General features: G+C 34.8%; 3 protein-coding genes across 5 annotated transcripts; 2 read left to right on the top strand and 1 right to left on the bottom strand.

Moving 5' to 3' along the window:
* Positions 1-373: 373 nt before the first annotated feature.
* LOC133679239 (BTB/POZ domain-containing protein At3g05675-like) lies at positions 374-3327 on the top strand. The gene is made up of 2 exons (XM_062101782.1): positions 374-773; positions 1751-3327. Exon 2 carries the CDS (start codon positions 1908-1910, stop codon positions 3201-3203), a length of 1296 nt encoding a protein of 431 aa, XP_061957766.1. The 5' UTR covers positions 374-773; positions 1751-1907; the 3' UTR covers positions 3204-3327.
* A 6289-nt stretch (positions 3328-9616) lies between these two features.
* Positions 9617-13306, top strand: LOC133691840 (uncharacterized). Of its 2 annotated transcripts, XM_062112449.1 has the most exons (4): positions 9617-9767; positions 9870-10048; positions 11531-11679; positions 12834-13306. In XM_062112449.1, exons 2-4 carry the CDS (start codon positions 9872-9874, stop codon positions 12970-12972), a joined length of 465 nt encoding a protein of 154 aa, XP_061968433.1. In that variant the 5' UTR covers positions 9617-9767; positions 9870-9871; the 3' UTR covers positions 12973-13306. The 2 variants fall into 2 exon arrangements, with proteins under 2 accessions (XP_061968433.1, XP_061968442.1); XM_062112458.1 differs by having other exon boundaries at positions 9624-10048.
* A 2427-nt stretch (positions 13307-15733) lies between these two features.
* Positions 15734-17754, bottom strand: LOC133686019 (dof zinc finger protein DOF4.6). 2 transcript variants are annotated; one of them, XM_062106946.1, is made up of 3 exons: positions 17485-17754; positions 16671-17067; positions 15734-16559 (listed from the first exon to the last, which is right to left on the bottom strand). In XM_062106946.1, the coding sequence occupies exons 1-3, from the start codon at positions 17506-17508 to the stop codon at positions 16246-16248; spliced, it is 735 nt and encodes a 244-aa protein (XP_061962930.1). In that variant the 5' UTR covers positions 17509-17754; the 3' UTR covers positions 15734-16245. The 2 variants fall into 2 exon arrangements, with proteins under 2 accessions (XP_061962930.1, XP_061962929.1); XM_062106945.1 differs by having other exon boundaries at positions 15734-17067; positions 17485-17751.
* Between the last annotated feature and the right edge of the window lie 355 nt (positions 17755-18109).

The following is an 18109-nucleotide window of genomic DNA, read 5'->3' as shown; positions in this document are numbered from 1 at the left end:
GTATTTAAAAGTGTGGTAGTAATTGCTTTTAAAATTGTATTCTTTTTTTAAAAATCAATATTTTTAAAAAACACTATTTCATATGTGTTAGCCTAAATCATGTTTAAAAATAGTCTTGATTCACGGGAACTATTTGAACAATACATTTTTTTTTTAAGAAAAAAGAAAAAAAAAAGATGCTGCGCATGAAAAAAGAAACTTTTTAATGAACCAGACCAGACAATAAGAGTGGTGGTATGATAATAAAAATCGCTGATCATGTCTGCATTGCATTCCTGATTAACTGGTTAAAAACTGTTAATAAAAAAGATAAAAAGAAAGGAAAGAAAAAACAATAAAGTGGGCTTGCTAATGCCTAATGGTGTCTTTTGGGCATGCTTATAGGATAACACAAGCTCACTTTGCCTCTACCTATCATTTGCCAGCCACCCTTCACATTTACAGGTTAATGCCAGTGTCCCTGGTTCTATTCTGTCATAAAACTTCTGCCCTTGAGAAACATAAACATTTACACTACCCTTGGCAATAAAACTCGCCAATTCGATAGCCAGAGCAAGGTCAGAAGAGTCATTTCATGGTCAGGCCTTGGAGTTCTCATCTCCCACGACTGGAAGCTTGAACTCAAGAATCTCCAAAACCTAAAAAAGAACATTTAATAAATATTCTCTGCTGTTCAAACTCCCCCAACATACCAGCCATAAATTGTGGATTTTATTCTCTACAGTTACAGCTCAATCTATCAATACAGTTTGCGCAATCAGGATCTTTTCAAGGTAAATCTTCTTCTTTTCGAGAAAAAAGCTTTTCTTCTTATTCACACCGTTTTGTTTTTTGTTTTTTTGTTCCCTTTATTGATTGGTTTCCTTATTTAATTTTGATTATACATATATTAAATTATGACTGTTATAGTTTATTGATAGGAGACATCATTTTGTTAGACATTCTGGGAAATATTCTTGCTTTGAATATGATTATTGTATAATTTACAGAATTGCCTTTCTAGTCTCTGTATGGTTGCCAGGATACGTGGAAGAAGGGAAAGGAAAGTGGATTTAGCATTAAGATGTATTGTATGTTCTTGGGATTTTCGAAAGAATTGAGAATAAGATATGACTGAGCTGAGTGTTTATTTAAAGTTCTGTTCCTTTTGTATTGCCAAATGAAGAAAAAGTTTCACGAGATTTGGTAAACTGCTAAAGAGAATCGATTCTTTAAGCATGGCGGAGCAATCCACCAATTCAATCAATTTAGAAAAACTTAACGGACTTTAATTCCACTCTTAGTGCTTTGAAACTGTATAGAATTCCATCTGTTTTGAGAAACGGGGCAGAGGATGTCTTCTTTATTTTGGCCAAATGACTTGTATAAATGAATTTGTTGATAGGTGGAAGCAATCCTGGAATTAGACCCGATACGGTTTAGCTGCAACAATCTTCTTTATTGCTATAGTTGTTTACTTTTTTGGATGTACAATGGTATCACAAGTAGAGGACATTTACGAGTCAAAATTTGTTCTTTAGTATGAGTAGGAAAATATGAACTTTGCTTTAGTATTAATTTGAGGACGTATTGGTGCTTTGACATCTTACTTTTTCTTTGTATTTTCTTTCTCTATCAAGCATACACATACATGTGCACACTCAATTGTGGACATTAGCATGGTATATTATGGTGGTATTGACTTTGTGGTATTTATTTGCATACATCATCTTTCACTAGTGATCTTTTCAATTTTTCTTACTCATTTCAGATCAAGTGCTTGCTTGAAAGATTCAAACTCAATCTGTTTTTCTGGAATGTATGCATTATATCTCACACCCCGAATCTGTTCACACCAGTCCCCTCGATTTGGGTGTTTATTCTTTCAATTGCACAAAGTATGAATTTCTTATTCCTTCCCTTCATACATGGACAAAACGGGAAAAGGCAAGCCGTGCGGATTTGGAGATGAGAACACTAGTGATGTTGTTCTACACTTGAGAAATTGTGAAGGAAGACCTGAAGTTTTCTACTCCCATTCCCTTACCTTAGTAAGCAAGAGTAAGTTCTTTGCAGATTGGTTCTCCAGTCCAGACTCTGGTAAATGTGTTGAGATTCACTGCACAGAGTTTAACTACGATCATCATGTTAACTTCTTGAGATTGCTGTACCTCCCTGTGGACTTGCAATTGGACTCCTTGGACTCTGTTAAATCTGCTATCGGGATTCTCGAGGTATCTGTTGCTTTCAGCTGTGAAGAGGTCACAAAGAACTGCATCCATTACTTAGAGGCTGTTCCTTGGGAGGACAAGGAAGAGGAACAAATAATAAAAGCAGTCACCAATCTAGGTCCAATTGCCATGCCCATAATTGCCAGGATCAGACCAGTAGATTTTACTGCTACCAAAAATGTTTTTGTTTCAGCAGTTCGCTTTGCGACATCTACTGGCGGGTCGTGCCCTCCATTTGGTGATGAACTTAAAATCTCTGCTCAAGAACAAGTAGAATATATGTTAGGGGAAGATGAGGACATGCCATTGGTTATGGCTGATGATGAAGTAAAATCAGTTGTGAGAGTAGGTCTTTCCAGAATCTTTTCTACATTTGAAAAGCAATTAGCGTCCCTACTTGTGGAGTCTGACCTCACATCTGAGACAGCTGAGGACAATATATTGCAGTGTGTATCTGATCTGGAGTGGATGGGCAATTTACTTCCCAAGATGGAATTAATGAAGGACTTTGTATCAAACTGGGCTGAGATCTCTGGCAACGTTTTGGGGATACTTGAAGACAAGAAACTTGAATCTCTCATGTGGGGTTTGAAAGTGAAATTGATTGAAGTGAGCGGAAAGGCATTAGAAGCAGTTGGTTATGGCAGTGTGATTCTTCCAGCTCCAGTTCGGGTGCAGCTGCTAAAGACATGGCTTCCTTATATAAGGAAAATAAAGCCTCTTTTAGATTCTAAAGGTGCTGAAGACACGAGTTTTCCTCACAAGATGGATGAAGATCTGTGCCAGAGTATCGAAGGGGCAATTGTCTCATTGGTACTGGCATTGCCATCAAATGACCAAGCTGATATCCTGGCGGATTGGATGAAAGCAGATCAGGTTAGGTATCCAGACTTGAGTGAAGCTTTTGAGGTTTGGTGTTACAGAACCAAGTCGGCAAAGAGAAGATTGGTTGAGGGCTTAGACAGGGTTGGCAACACAACTGTCAGCCTTTAACAATCTAATGCTGTTGTTACGTTATTGTTTTTTTTCCTTTCCTCTTGAATAGATGGTGATGATTCTATTTATGTAATCCTGACATAATCAAGTTCTATCTGATATCTTGATTTATTTTCATGCATCTTCCAGGCACCTCCTCCAGTAATGCTTCCAACATACATTATTTAACTCTTGGATTGATTATTCATCACCATTAGGTTTTTGAATATTCGAAATGTGGTAATGTATATTTTTTAAAATATTTTTCATTCGTAATACTTGTTCCTACCAAATTGATGAGAAAAATCCATCTCAGCTTCCAAGTCGAACCTGTTAGGTACAGGCACTTCTTAAACATGATCTTTGAAATTGTATGTTCGCAATAGAAGATGTCAACATCATGATCAGCACCAGCCCACAGACCATTTGGTGTCTCTGATAGCACCTGCGCGCAAGTACTTGTCTCTACATGTTTAAAATCATATAGTATTAATCAGAGGTTTTTAACCTGGCCCGGTGATTCACCTGATTTAAGATCATGTCATGCATTTTAACTGGGTGATTGAGTTTGTTCTAATCTTTTTTTATATAACAATATAGTTTTGAAAATAAAAATAAAAATAAATCTACAACCAGATTTTGATTGGATTTTATCATATCACTTGTATTTTTATTTTTCTTTATTTTTTTAAACTTAACTTGATTCCATCCTCGATCCAGTTTGGATCAACTTATCAAATTAAATTTTAAAATTATAATATTAATAAACTTCTTTGGAGTTAACAAGAGATTATTATAATTTGCTGGACATATCATTTTAACAGGTTCAATTCCATTATACATTAAGAAAACACGCCTTTAAAAGGAGGGAACTTGAAAGAAAAAAATTATGGCAACTGTAAAACACCAATCTCAAATTACTAGTCGTGGACCTCAAATTGAGTTCGCTTTTATATACTTATCCTTATTATTATTAGTATCAGTGTCAATTTTTTTATTTTCAAAATTTCTGCAATTAAATGGATTATATTTATTTACGCAATACTTTGATGATTCCTGCTTATTAATACAGAGCCCCATAAGCATATCTTGAGTTAGTACGCAAATAGAATCTTTGATAGCTGGAGATAACAGATTCACATGAGAGAATACAAGTAAACGAGCATTCGCTTGAGCCTCCAATAATAAAGGTACATGAACAACCATTTGATCCCCGTTAAAATCTACATTGAATCCCTTACAAACTAATGGATGTAAACAAATAGCATGTCCTTCCACTGAAATGGGTTTGAATGCCTGTATGCCTCATCTATGCAAAGTAGAAGCTCTATTCAGCAATATAGGATGTCCCTGCATAACCTCTTGAAGTATTTCCTATACAATTGGTTGAACCCATGAAGCCTTTAGACAGTGTTTGGAAATAGTCCTGTAACAAAAAAATAAGTGACAGTGAAGATAAAAATGTATTTAATAGAAGAGACTGAGAAAAAGAAAGAAACATAAAAATAAATTTGTTTTTGAGATAATTTTGGAGTTAATTTTTGTACTAACATGAGGTTCAAATAAAACATGTCTTCATAGATAATATTTATTATTTTTTATTTCTAAAATATCATTGTAAAAACTCTCAATTTTAAAATTATCAAACTAAAACACGTGAGGATAAAAATGATTATTATCATAGTTTTAAAACCCTACTCGAGTGTCGAGCTGGGGCACTGGTTGAGGACCGGGTCACGAGTCGGGTTAACCCGAGTTAGCGTAAGAATAAAAATAATTGTTATCATAACTTTAAAATTTGATTTAGGGGTCGACCCGAGGCAAGGCCCGGGTCACAAGTGGGGTTGACCATTGACCTGGGTAAATGTAAGGACAAAAATGATTATTATCATAGTTTTAAAACCCAACTCGAAAGTCGGCCCGAGATAAAACTTGGATCATGTGTCAAGAGGGTCAACGTAAAATAAAAATAGTTATTATCATAGTTTTAAAACTTGATTCAGAGATCAACCTAGGGCAAGGCCCATATTTTAAAACTCGATTTAGGGGTCGACTGGAGCAAAGCCCATGTCATGGGCCGGGAGGGTAAACCCGAGTCAATGTAAGGATAAAAGTTGTTATTTGTATAATTTTAAAACTCAACTCGGGGGTCAACCGGAGTAAAGATTATGTCACGAGTTGGGAGGGTTAACACGGGTTACCCCTTGCTAACATATGAATAAAAATGATTATTATTATAGTTTTGAAACTTGACTCAAGAGTCAATCCGAGGCAAGGTTCAAGTCATGGGTCTAGAGGGTCAACTCAGCTAGCCCAAAAAAATTTCAAAACAGCTAACCCAAAAATATTTCAAAAATAATTAAAGTAACCTTATTTTGACCAGTTTGTTTTTAAAAAAGTCAACATGTTTTTTACTCGTGTATTATCCCAAGTTGACCTGGGTTTTTGATTAGGTTAGGTTGAGTAAATCATTCTTCTATTTTTTTTCTTAAACTTGGATTAGTCCAGGTCCAGGATCAACCCATCAAGTCAGTCTTAATTTTATGACTAGGGTTATTATAATATTATTAATTTCAACACTCAATATAAACTAAAGTAAAAAAATAATATCTAATTATTTTTTTAATATGTAAGTTATAGATTTTTTTTCATATTGTATTATGTTTTGGTCACCATAACCAAATAAGATACAAAGATAGTCACTTTGTCATGTACATTATTACTAAACATAATTCCATCTCCGTCTTTTTATCTATCTTGTTTTTTTATCTTTACTATTTTTGTCTCTTTTCTCGTAATAATAACTAAATGCTATCCTACAACTGCATACTCCCTCAGTAACCAAATATATACATTGTAGTTGCTTTAATTATTTGTACGCATAACAATTAACTATCTATCAAATATTGTTTTTATCTAACAACACAATAACAATAACAAATAGACTTAGCATGTGGAAGCTAAGTTAAGTAGTTGATCATATATTAACTACTTAAATATTAAAATCATAAAAATAATTTGAATGATAATAGAGTGCATCCAACACCCACTCGAACATGGTAGTAAAGTATGACATTTATTTGCCATACGAGGGTTGATTGTCTTAAAATTTTGGTCGAGTTTGAATTGTGATGTGTTATTTTATAAGGTTAAAAAAGTTTTAAGAATTTTTAGTTTAGATTTTAAAATAAAATTTAATAAAGTACATTATAAAAATGAAAATAACTTAATTCATTATTATTTTATTTCTTTCACCTTATTTGGCATTAGGATAATTGAATTCAAAATCAATGATGAAATGTAAAATATAACTAATTAAGTTTGAAAGTATCCAAATCTCACAGAAAAACCCAATTTTATCCTTGATAGAAAATAAGTTTATTTTTAAATTAAAATAATTATATGTCTGACATATATTTTCTATCTACAGATCTTCAGTGGGGGTTTCTAAACTCTTACATAATCTCCTTGAAAAAGGGTTTTTCCTAGTGCGATTGCACAATTTTCTTGGAAAAAGAGTTCTCTTTAATGCCATAGCTCCACCCTCCATGACAACTTGAGATGACTAACCTCAACGAAGCAACATGATCCCTTTTTTATGGCCAAGTATATACCTTTAATGCTAACTGGAGAACTAACATAACTCTCTAGATAGGCTCTCGGACCTTATGTTATCTCCAAGGATGATCTTGAATCTCTCACTCTTAGGTTTGATCTCTCTCCAGTAGAGGGCTCTCATGCCCTATATCCTTGTCAAGGAGACCACAAACCTCTCACTCTTAAAAAATACAATAACTCTCTAAAGAAGGAACTAACTTAGTCTTTCTGATGCAATAACATCACCCTCCTTGAGTTCCCCCTAGCCACTTAGAAATTACCTAAGTACAAGATCCTCCTTCATGGATTTCTCCACTCGTTAGAAATATTTTTCTAAGTATGAGTTTTCTCATGGTTCACCTCTATATACTTAGAAGTTTCTTTTTCAAACATGGCGCACACCCCTACATACAGGCTCTCTGATATATTAATCAGAGTTTTCACCCTACTTCTCATACAAAAAAATCGACAAACTCGTTGTATAGGGTACTTTACAAGTCTTTGCATATAAATATTATAAAGACTTGGAGACTATTAATAAACTCAAATTTAACGAGCTTAAAAAACCTTAAAAAAACCACCTTCCCTAAGCTCAATCAAAGAAAGGATCCAACCTCCTTTGGGCTTAGCCAAAGGAATGACCTACCTCCCTTAAATTCAGCTACATTTTGGATCCCCACACTCGTAAGTGTATAAATGTTCTCTAATAGTCTATCATATTTTCATCGATACTAATGTCATGTGAAAGATAGTGTGTAAAAGTCCTTTAAAGACTTACCATATTTTCAACAACGTTAACACATATATTAGAAATATTTTTTCTTATTAAAACTATCAAGGCAATATCATGTTTTAGCTTCTCATCTCCATACAAAGATTCGTGACCTATAAATAGACTATAAATCTTTCAACCAAAAAGGGTTTAAAATCTTCATTATATATTGCATATTTATTTTCAATGTATCTTTATGTAATATTATTTCATTTTCTCTCAAAAAGTTATGGAATTAATCATCGAAAAGTCTTTGAATTCATTAAAGAAGATCTTTTGCAGGTATCAAGTACCCACCTCCAGCCATATTTGCTAAAAAAATAAATCAAATTATCAAAATAAAAATATTAACTAATTATTCAAAACATAAACATGAAGCTACTTAAATTTTTTATTACATGTCACAACTATGCAAGGATTTAGATTCCACTTTTCACGTGAAAATTTATAGGAGACTATCATGGGCTTGATTGTCAGCTTAATCAAAAGCTTAATCCAAATTCCAAAGGGCCAAAATCTTAACAACCAATTATGTTTCCTTAATCATCCACTCACCCTCTGATTCCCTGTCTCCTCCCCCATACAAATCACCCTCAATTAACCCTTGTTTTGATGACTCTGAACCTCCTTTGGGCTTAGCCAAAGGAATGACCTACCTCCCTTAAATTCAGCTACATTTTGGATCCCCACACTCGTAAGTGTATAAATGTTCTCTAATAGTCTATCATATTTTCATCGATACTAATGTCATGTGAAAGATAGTGTGTAAAAGTCCTTTAAAGACTTACCATATTTTCAACAACGTTAACACATATATTAGAAATATTTTTTCTTATTAAAACTATCAAGGCAATATCATGTTTTAGCTTCTCATCTCCATACAAAGATTCGTGACCTATAAATAGACTATAAATCTTTCAACCAAAAAGGGTTTAAAATCTTCATTATATATTGCATATTTATTTTCAATGTATCTTTATGTAATATTATTTCATTTTCTCTCAAAAAGTTATGGAATTAATCATCGAAAAGTCTTTGAATTCATTAAAGAAGATCTTTTGCAGGTATCAAGTACCCACCTCCAGCCATATTTGCTAAAAAAATAAATCAAATTATCAAAATAAAAATATTAACTAATTATTCAAAACATAAACATGAAGCTACTTAAATTTTTTATTACATGTCACAACTATGCAAGGATTTAGATTCCACTTTTCACGTGAAAATTTATAGGAGACTATCATGGGCTTGATTGTCAGCTTAATCAAAAGCTTAATCCAAATTCCAAAGGGCCAAAATCTTAACAATCAATTATGTTTCCTTAATCATCTACTCACCCTCTGATTCCCTGTCTCCTCCCCCATACAAATCACCCTCAATTAACCCTTGTTTTGATGACTCTGAACCTCCTTTGGGCTTAGCCAAAGGAATGACCTACCTCCCTTAAACTCAGCTGCATTTTGGATCCCCACACTCTTAAGTGTATAAATGTTCTCTAATAGTCTATCATATTTTCATCGATACTAATGTCATGTGAAAGATAGTGTGTAAAAGTCCTTTAAAGACTTGCTATATTTTCAACAACGTTAACACATATATTAGAAATATTTTTTCTTATTAAAACTATCAAGGCAATATCACGTTTTAGCTTCTCATCTCCATACAAAGATTCGTGACCTATAAATAGACTATGAATCTTTCAACCAAAAAAGGTTTAAAATCTTCATTATATATTGCATATTTATTTTCAATGTATCTTTATGTAATATTATTTCATTTTCTCTCAAAAAGTTATGGAATTAATCATCGAAAAGTCTTTGAATTCATTAAAGAAGATCTTTTGCAGGTATCAAGTACCCACCTCCAGCCATATTTGCTAAAAAAATAAATCAAATTATCAAAATAAAAATATTAACTAATTATTCAAAAACATAAATATGAAACTACTTAAATTTTTTATTACATGTCACAACTATGCAAGGATTTAGATTTCACTTTTCACGTGAAAATTTGTAGGAGAATATCATGGGCTTGATTGTCAGCTTAATCCAAATTTCAAAGGGCCGAAATCTTAACAACCAATTATGTTTCCTTAATCATCCACTCACCCCTCCCTGTCTCCTCCCCCATACATATCACCCTCAATTAACCCCTGTTTTGATGACTCCGAACAACAAGTCACAATCTTGGAACTAAGAGGAAAATCCCATCTGGTATTTATTTTTTGACTCGTCACCAATTCTTGATCTTTTCTTCTCTGGGTTTCCTTAATTCTCTTTATTGACCTCATTCTCTATCGATTTCCAACAACAAAGAAATGTACGTGAAAGCTGAGCCAGCGACAGATGTGAATAGGAACACGGAGTGGTTCGCATATCCAGGAGTTTGGACCACTTATATGCTCATTGTTTTCATGTCTTTGCTTCTTGTTCTTTCCATCTTTGGTTGTTCTGCTGGGATGGCCTGGACTATTGTCCATCTTTGTCATTTTGCTGTAAGTTCTCTCTCTTATTCGTTCTCTTGCATAGACAATGCCTTTCCTCAATTGGGTTTGATTTATTTGATGGAAATATTTATTCTTTATTGACTTGAAAGAGTTCTGTTGCTGTGTTCTTTTTGGGTTTGATCTGTTTTATGTTGGCCTTGGATGGTTTTGGATTCGAACTTTTCTTCTTTGGTTTTTTTCCCTATAAGATTTGAATGCGCATTTATGGTGCTGGGACTATGAGAATTTATTTGGTTAAAGGGCTAGGTGAAGCTGATCATGGAGTTTGGGATAAAGGACAATTTATCTCTTGCTAGGGTTTGTTGTGGAATAGTTTAATCATGACTTGTAGAAGAGCCTCAAAACTATTGAAGTAAAGTTTGATTTTCTATTTGCTTTAAGTTTAATAGACTAAACCTGAATGCAAACATAAAGGAAATAAATTATGACTTTGTAAACTTGGTGGAGGTTGTGAATGGATGAATTATACTAGAGCTAAGCCAGATGCACATGATGCTAACACCATCTTTAGCTACTTCTTTAAAGATGTTTCTGACAATTATAGTGCAGAAGGATAGATTCAAAATTTGTATGTTTTTGACTGACGAAGCTGGTTGTAGCACCAAGGCACTCTTTGTGCCATATTATCAAGTATCAGCACAAATTCCTTTTTCCAAAGGTAGGAATTTTTAGAGAATCAAATAGGCTCCTTTAATGTAGAGGTCGTGAACTATATATCTTATGCTCTTATCTTTGCACCAGCTTGTGATTTAACTTTCAAAAATCGTTCTGAAAGATATCCATTATCTCACACCTTAGACAAAGTACAAGCAATGAAATATATTTCCCTGCACTTGCACGTGCATACATGTGTGTTTTGTTTGGTGTGTGTGTGTTGGGGTTGGGGTTGGGGGAGAGGGGGGGTGAATTTTGTGTTTGTATCTCTTTTGTTCAATTGTAATTAAAAAAAAAGGCTCAGAAAGATGTTATGTTCTTGTTATAGCATTGGTGGTATGCATGGATCACTTGACCTGATCATTCCGTGGGAGGATTTGTGTGCGCTTCTTGTAGCTGATGAATGCTAATCAGCTGGGGATCTAAATAACCAACCTAGTGATTAGCAGTTGTCTACCATTGCTTTGTCCCTCTCCTAATGGATCTCTTTTTTGTTCTTTTCTGCCCAAATCAAAAGATGCAGAGAGGTAAAATAATATGTTTCTACAGTCTTTTACACAAATGCTGTTCTGTGCATTTTACACTGTTCTTTCAACACTGTTATCAGCCAAGACTTGAGCTATGGTGTAAAATTTGCTTTTGTTTCATGCCACTTCAGATATTTGGCTTTGCTTTTTAAATAGTTTGTGCTGCTGAAACCAGTTAGATGGAGAAAAAATAGATTTTCCACTATCTTCCCTTTTCATTCTTTAGTCCTTGAGTTTAATTTTTTCATGTATTTATGTATCTTGCTAATAACTTCTCTTCCTGCTTCAGGTTACATATCACTTTTTTCACTGGAAGAAGGGAACACCTTTTGCTGACGACCAGGGTATCTACAATGGATTGACTTGGTGGGAGCAAATAGAAAATGGCAAGCAACTCACACGCAACAGGAAGTTTCTGACAGTTGTACCTGTAGTGCTGTAAGTACTTTGTTCTTCAACATATAAGCATTCTGGTTGGACATTTAACTGAAAAACATGGAACATTCTTGTTTTCTCTTAACATCTCTGTACAGACGCCTCATGACTGGTGAGTTATGGTAAGGGATTTGTTTATTATCCTGTTGAGTAGTTGAAATTATTGGGCAGTCAGTTTGTAATTGTTTTGTAGTTTATGTTTATGTTAAGTTAATGTGTATTAGATTATGGATATTGGGATCTGTTTTTCATGTCACCATTCATTGATTTCTGGAAATTTTGTCCCGATAGCTTTAGTACACAAGGAGACTCTCTTTTCTTGGGTAATACCACCCAGGCATGAGAGCCAGAGGTTGGTCTTTCCATTTTGTTTATTCTATTCCTCCTGCTTTGGGTAGTTTGGGCTAGACTACGATCTAGATTTGATCAAGCAATGCAACGAATGCAAACACTTAAAAAATGAAGATGTGTGCCCTTACAAAAGCCTTTTCTTTGCAACCGAGCCTGTAATTCTTCTCTCACTTCCTCTCTCTTCTGGTGTATCTTTTTGGGGAGGGGGAGAATGAGGTTTCTTCCAGAACCACAGCTTTGTTTTGTGTTATGCATTTAGGTGGTATATAAGCAGGAGGGCAATTCATATTGTTGGAAAAACAGTGTTGTTCTTTTACTTGATAAGTAGGGGACAGCTTCAACCACATAAGCCTCTACTCGAGTTGAACTGAAGTCTTTTTAAATTGAGTTGGATTCTTGCCTTCTGAATCACTGGTCTTTCTTTGGCAATTTGACTTGATTTACTTGGAAACGTCTCCTAAGGCATGATATGCTACAAAAGATGGTGTATCCTTGTCACTAGACAGTTCTTTGCTTTCTCATGATTAGCTGGTCCCTTTTTAGGCTTTTGAAAAAGGATCACTTCTTCTAAGAAAAGTCTAATTCATATGAATTTTGTCTGTTTCCATAGTTCCAAAGATGGAATTGTGAATATTGTTAAGATTTTGTTTCTTTGTTTAATATCATGATGTATGGTAGCACACATGCAATTAACATGGTGAACATAAACTGACTGCAAGTGAAAATTAACCTTTGCCAACTTGAACTCTCAAGATTTCTCTTTCCCAGATAATTGTCTTTTGCTTAGCCTATATTTCTTTTGGCAGGTATTTGATAGCCTCGCATACAACAGACTATCAAAACCCAATGCTCTTCTTCAACACATTGGCTGTATTTGTGCTGGTTGTTGCTAAGTTCCCACACATGCACAAGGTTCGCATATTTGGAATCAATGCTGATCATTGAACTTGCGAAGAATTCATGCTTGGTTTGCTCTAGCCATTAGGATTGACCTTTTTTGCATTCCAATGTAACGGTAATATCCCTGTACAGATACTGAAACTGGAAGGGGTATTATTTCTTTTTCTATTTTAATGGAGTGAATATGTATGCATCACTAGGTCACATGCTGGAAGAATAGTGTCCTCTTGTGCCAGCTTATGCGTTTTATGTATGCTTGATAGAAGATAGAAAATCTTCGTAATGCTGTTTCCGTTTCACCCTGTATGGTTGCTCACTCAAGCCATTTAATAAATACCGCCCAAGAGGGGTGAAAGTGAAGCTGAGCTTTGATCTTGGATCTGTGTGTGTTTGCAAGCTTAACTAGTCACTGTTTTTTTTTTTTCTTTGAACATTTTTAACTGGTCACAGACTCGCAGCTAATCAACTCTTGATCCTGGCCTGAATATTTCCAGCTCATTATAAGAGAAGAACGTAATAATTACATTCCATGCAGATCTAGGGAGATTGATGAGCACAGCTGCCCATATTCAGAGTGAATCCTCGAAAATTAATGGTTTAAATTAAACCAGTCTGAGCATCAAGCTGCAAAATCTTTGCCACTGATTGAAGAGGCAAAGACTTGGCAACAAAAATCTCGTGCCCTGGTAAAGATGAGCAAGTCGCTGATTATTCATCATTAGGGAAGACTTAAGAGGCCCGAGCAGGTATTGGAGTATTGTTGATGGCAGCGCCCCGAAATGCCATCCTTTCTGTTATAGCCGGTGAAGAATGCCCTGCTCGTTTGAGTCATAAATCTGGCACTAGCCACTCAGACCCACTCTCATGACAACCCACATGCCAACACCTGATAAAATTGATGAGATGAAGTAATGTGGCCTTGAGGACACGAGGTTAGCTTAACTGCCACTGCCAAAAGAAGAATGCCATGATTGGCAATGACTATCTAATTTAGCTTGGAAATTAGAGCCACCTCGCACTTGAAAACCTCGCTTATTAGTGGTGTTTTTGGCACTCAAGACATGGTACACAGTAGTTGGTGCATTTATATCGAGCAACGTTCATGACTTCCCTCTCCCCTTCTTAAATTTTTGCCGAAATTGTGCGTTAATATCTGCAACATTCTCTCTTTAAATATGAAGGGCATGGAAAAGACAGGGAAAGCTTTCAAACTAGTGGGTACAACAAGGGTCGAATTCCTTGAGATTTGATATTGACTTGATCCGTCTCGTAGTTTTACAACTAACGCCTTGTAGAGAAAGCAATCTATTCATTATGGGCAGAAATCAAAATGTCCATGAAATGTTTTAGCTATATATACATGTTTTCAAACTCTTATGCTACTTGCTGCCTTCTTCCCTGAAAACAACTAATGTTGGAAAAGACCTATTCAAAAACATTTCACCAGAAAGATTTCTGGGCTCAACAACATATACACGACGTCCCAAGATAATCGTGCATGAAAACAAGATGGTAAAAGCTCGTTGGATTTTGATTCTGGCACAATAATAAATGACTTATTGCTTGGAATAAGGAAAAATAGAAAGGGCAAATCCGAGTACTTCAAAATCTGGCCAGGTGATTCAAAATTTAGCATTGCCTTTATTTTCCCATTCCCATTTAACCATTTTTTTTCAAAAAAATAAGAAAACATCTCAATATTTTATTATTTAAAACTTTAATGAAAAATATTTTTTACTTGAACCAAATATATTTGCTGGAGTTGTCAAACAGCCCATAGAAAAAACAAAAAAAAAAGCGCAAAGGTAGGATTCAGTACAGGTCATGTTGCAGTAAACTACATCTACAGTATTATAATAATTATTATTTTTTAAAGTAATTTTTAAAATATATTAAAATAACTTTCATTTATTATTTTAAAATTTATTTTTAATATTAATATATCAAAATAATTTAAAAACATATAAAAATTAAAGATGTTGCTCAACAGTTGAGCCACGTTACGGAGCACTACCTAAATTTGGCTGGAAAAACATCCCCCGTACTAGAGGGTGGTGCATCTACCATTTTGCCAAGTTATTATGCACACTAAGTGCCTTACAGCAAAGAAACAAACATAAACTAATTTTATAAATAAAAGGGACTAGATCTAGATGGATCATCAGACTTTTTTTAGTGGGATGTATTATTCTCTTGCACACTTGCCTAGGAGAATGTTTGCGGGTCCCAACAACCTGACTATAGAAATGAGGGTTTGTCAGATCTTTCTCAGTCTATCAAGTAGACAGAGAGAGAGAGAGAGAGAGAGAGAGGTAGCATGGAAGCAACGAGGCAGCTGTGGAACTGTGTGAGAGTCTTCAAAAAAGAAAAAAAGAAAAAACTGTTTGGATATATAGAATTCTCAGCAGTAAGCTTCTCGGTTGATTCATGTTTAGGGTATATTTGATGTTGTATTTCATAAGTATTTTATTTTTAAAAAAGAATTTTTTATTTTAAATTAATATTTTTTTATTTCTAAATAAAATACGTATGGAAGAGTTATTTATTGCAATTAGAATTGGAAGGATAAGAATTCCTACCTGGCTCGATCTTGTATTAACTCCAACTTTTCTTCCTGAAGTAATGCTTAATGTCCTCTCAGAATCTCAGTCTTGATGAGACCATTAACTCAAAACCTGCTCGCAAATGTATTAAAAGAGATGGAGAGACATGGAAGTAGAAAGTTGAGAGCCGCCATTGTAATCCAACTGAGGTTTTAATTATAAGAATATTAACAAAAACATTCCTCCTGCTAAATGAAAGAAAGTAATGAACAAAGCCTTTAATCCATAAAACTCCTTACAATTTCTCACATTATACATTATTTCTTGTACCATGCCAATCAATGACTCACAAGGATATATATATATATATATATAGAGGGTGGCCTTTTTGCTAGCTCTTCCTTTAAATGATAGAAGACATAACATGAAGTAAAAGGGCACAGTGCCCTCTTCTACTTGTTACCCTGTAAAAAATTCTGGGCCTAGCTAGCTTAGCTTGATCTTTTCTTCTATCTTTTCACAGTATCCCACCAGTTCTTGACCCTTAATGAAGCCAGCCTAAAATGAGCTTCAAGTTCCCACAAGTTTAAAGAGTAAAGAAGACGATTGAAAGTAAAAAAAAAAAAAGAGCCAGTAGAGAGAGTCAGACACCCATGTATCCTATCTGTTAGTAAGGAAGGAATGCAAACCAAGTCACCCACCTTAAGAACTTATAATAAAGTTAAAAAAAAAATTCCAAAAAAAAAAAAACCCCAAATCATTTTCTTCATCTAATTTACCATGATCCTCCACCTAACATCCCAGTCCAATATCCTGTGGAATCACCATGCTCTTTATTTTGCTCAATATCAGCTGTGCTTGAAACTTGTTGCTTTAAATCTTCAAATGGAAACAGAAGTCTTCCATTAGTTTCATGAACCCCTTGGAGATCTCCATAACCACTTCCAAGCCCATCCAGAGAGAAACTCAAGGTTGGTTTGAAATCTTGAAGAGGAAAACCAGATGGGTAAAGTGTACTTGGATCTTGATGAACTGGCATGGGAAAAGAATTCAAGCCCCTTGAAGAGATTCCAGTTAATAGCTCTAAAGCTGAAAGTTGGGATGTGTTAGTGGATGCCGAAGTAGAGGAAGATATTTGGGTCTTGTTGTTGTTTTCATTAATGCTCGGAAATTGGATCAATTCAGAGAAACTTCTAATACCTTGAGTGGATGGGAAAGCTAGGTTTAGATCTTGGCCTTCATGGATCTTATGGTTCTCAGTAGAGGTTTGTGACAAAGTTGGTGGTGATATCAGATCAGGAAGTTTCTTTGAAGAAGATGAAGAAGAAGCTGATGATCTCTTGTTCTTTCTTGAACCTCCACCAACAGGAATGCTCCTTAGAGAACCACCTTCCGTCCAATACCTTCTACAGGTCTTACAAAAGTACCTAGGTTGTGTAAGACTGTAGTTGTTATAGTAACAGAACTTGGTGTTAGTTGAATTGCACCTCGGACAGTTGAGGGCCTGTTCCTTTTGAGGCCTTACCTTCCTCTCCAAAGCAGGAGGCTTCGAGCATGTATTTACAACTATCTCTTCTATTGGTTTCACCACTATCTCCTAAAAAGCAAAGTAACAAGAAAAGAAACACCATTACTTGAAGATCAAAGAACTGAAGACAGACAAACAAACAAACAAAACAATTTAGCAACTTTACACTATTTCAGCATTATAACCAGGACATGATAAGGGCAAAAAAATATTGCACTCATTCTTTTTTCTTTAATCACATAAGCAAAAGAGAAAGCTAGTCAGAGTGGTAACATATATGGTGAAAGAATTAAAGAAGTGCTAGAAACTAAATCCAAAAGAGTGGGGACTTGCACCTGCTAGCCATGGGAACACACACCATCACTCTTTTGCAAAAGGAAAAACAAGCAAGCAAAACCATGCGACTCATGTCCAAAAGTACTCTCAAATTAAGAGATAAAGAAAACAGCCAAAGTGATATGATCATATATAGATCTATCCAGATACCTGTGGCCACTGAGCAGTATCCATGGATGAAATTTGAAGACGAGGATGTTGAGCTAGAGATAGCTAGCTAGCTAGAGCTTCAAAGAAAGAAGGAAAAAAAAAAAAAAAGACGCCCTTTTCTTGAAACTGGTTTTAGGAGAAGGAAGATGAAAGTTTGGAATGGTTTTTGTGTGAAAATCCTTTGTAGCTTCTTGCTTTATTGGTTGTGTGCGTGCGTACGTATAATTAAGAAAGAGAGGGAGTGTTTGTGTGAAATGTGAATTGTGAATTGTGATGGGGCCTGTCCACTAAAAGACATCGTAATATATCTACAAATTACCATTTTATATATTTCTTTTCTTATTCTAAGAGGGGAATATTTGTCTTTGCAAATACGAACAATTTACATAACATATGTGGATATAATATTATGAAACACATGGGCGGGTAATCCACGCAGACTCTCTTAATTTGCTGCTCAATGGAACTAGAGAAACTCGGGTTTTTGGGTCAGCTAGCAGAGTTCAGTCAACTTTGTATGAATTCTATACCATTGCATGTTTTTCTTCCTTCGACTTAATTGGGTATCGAAGAACATCCATTTTTATATGGATTTTATACCATTGCAGTTCTTTTAAAAAATAAT

Source organism: Populus nigra, chromosome 1 (genome assembly GCF_951802175.1).
Source record: "Populus nigra chromosome 1, ddPopNigr1.1, whole genome shotgun sequence".
Lineage (NCBI taxonomy): Eukaryota > Viridiplantae > Streptophyta > Magnoliopsida > Malpighiales > Salicaceae > Populus > Populus nigra.
This window is presented reverse-complemented; position numbering and strand designations above follow the sequence as displayed.

What these genes read in the sequence shown, in the direction of transcription:
- LOC133679239 (XM_062101782.1), top strand. Translation starts at nt 1,908, where the DNA reads ATGGACAAAACGGGAAAAGGCAAGCCGTGCGGATTTGGAGATGAGAAC.
- LOC133691840 (XM_062112449.1), top strand. Translation starts at nt 9,872, where the DNA reads ATGTACGTGAAAGCTGAGCCAGCGACAGATGTGAATAGGAACACGGAG. An exon ending in TCCATCTTTGTCATTTTGCT is followed by an intron (nt 10,049 to 11,530) that starts GTAAGTTCTCTC and finishes TTCCTGCTTCAG; the next exon opens with GTTACATATCACTTTTTTCA. An exon ending in ACAGTTGTACCTGTAGTGCT is followed by an intron (nt 11,680 to 12,833) that starts GTAAGTACTTTG and finishes TTCTTTTGGCAG; the next exon opens with GTATTTGATAGCCTCGCATA.
- LOC133686019 (XM_062106945.1), bottom strand. Translation starts at nt 17,508, where the DNA reads ATGGATACTGCTCAGTGGCCACAG. An exon ending in ATACTGCTCAGTGGCCACAG is followed by an intron (nt 17,068 to 17,484) that starts GTATCTGGATAG and finishes TTTGCTTTTTAG; the next exon opens with GAGATAGTGGTGAAACCAAT.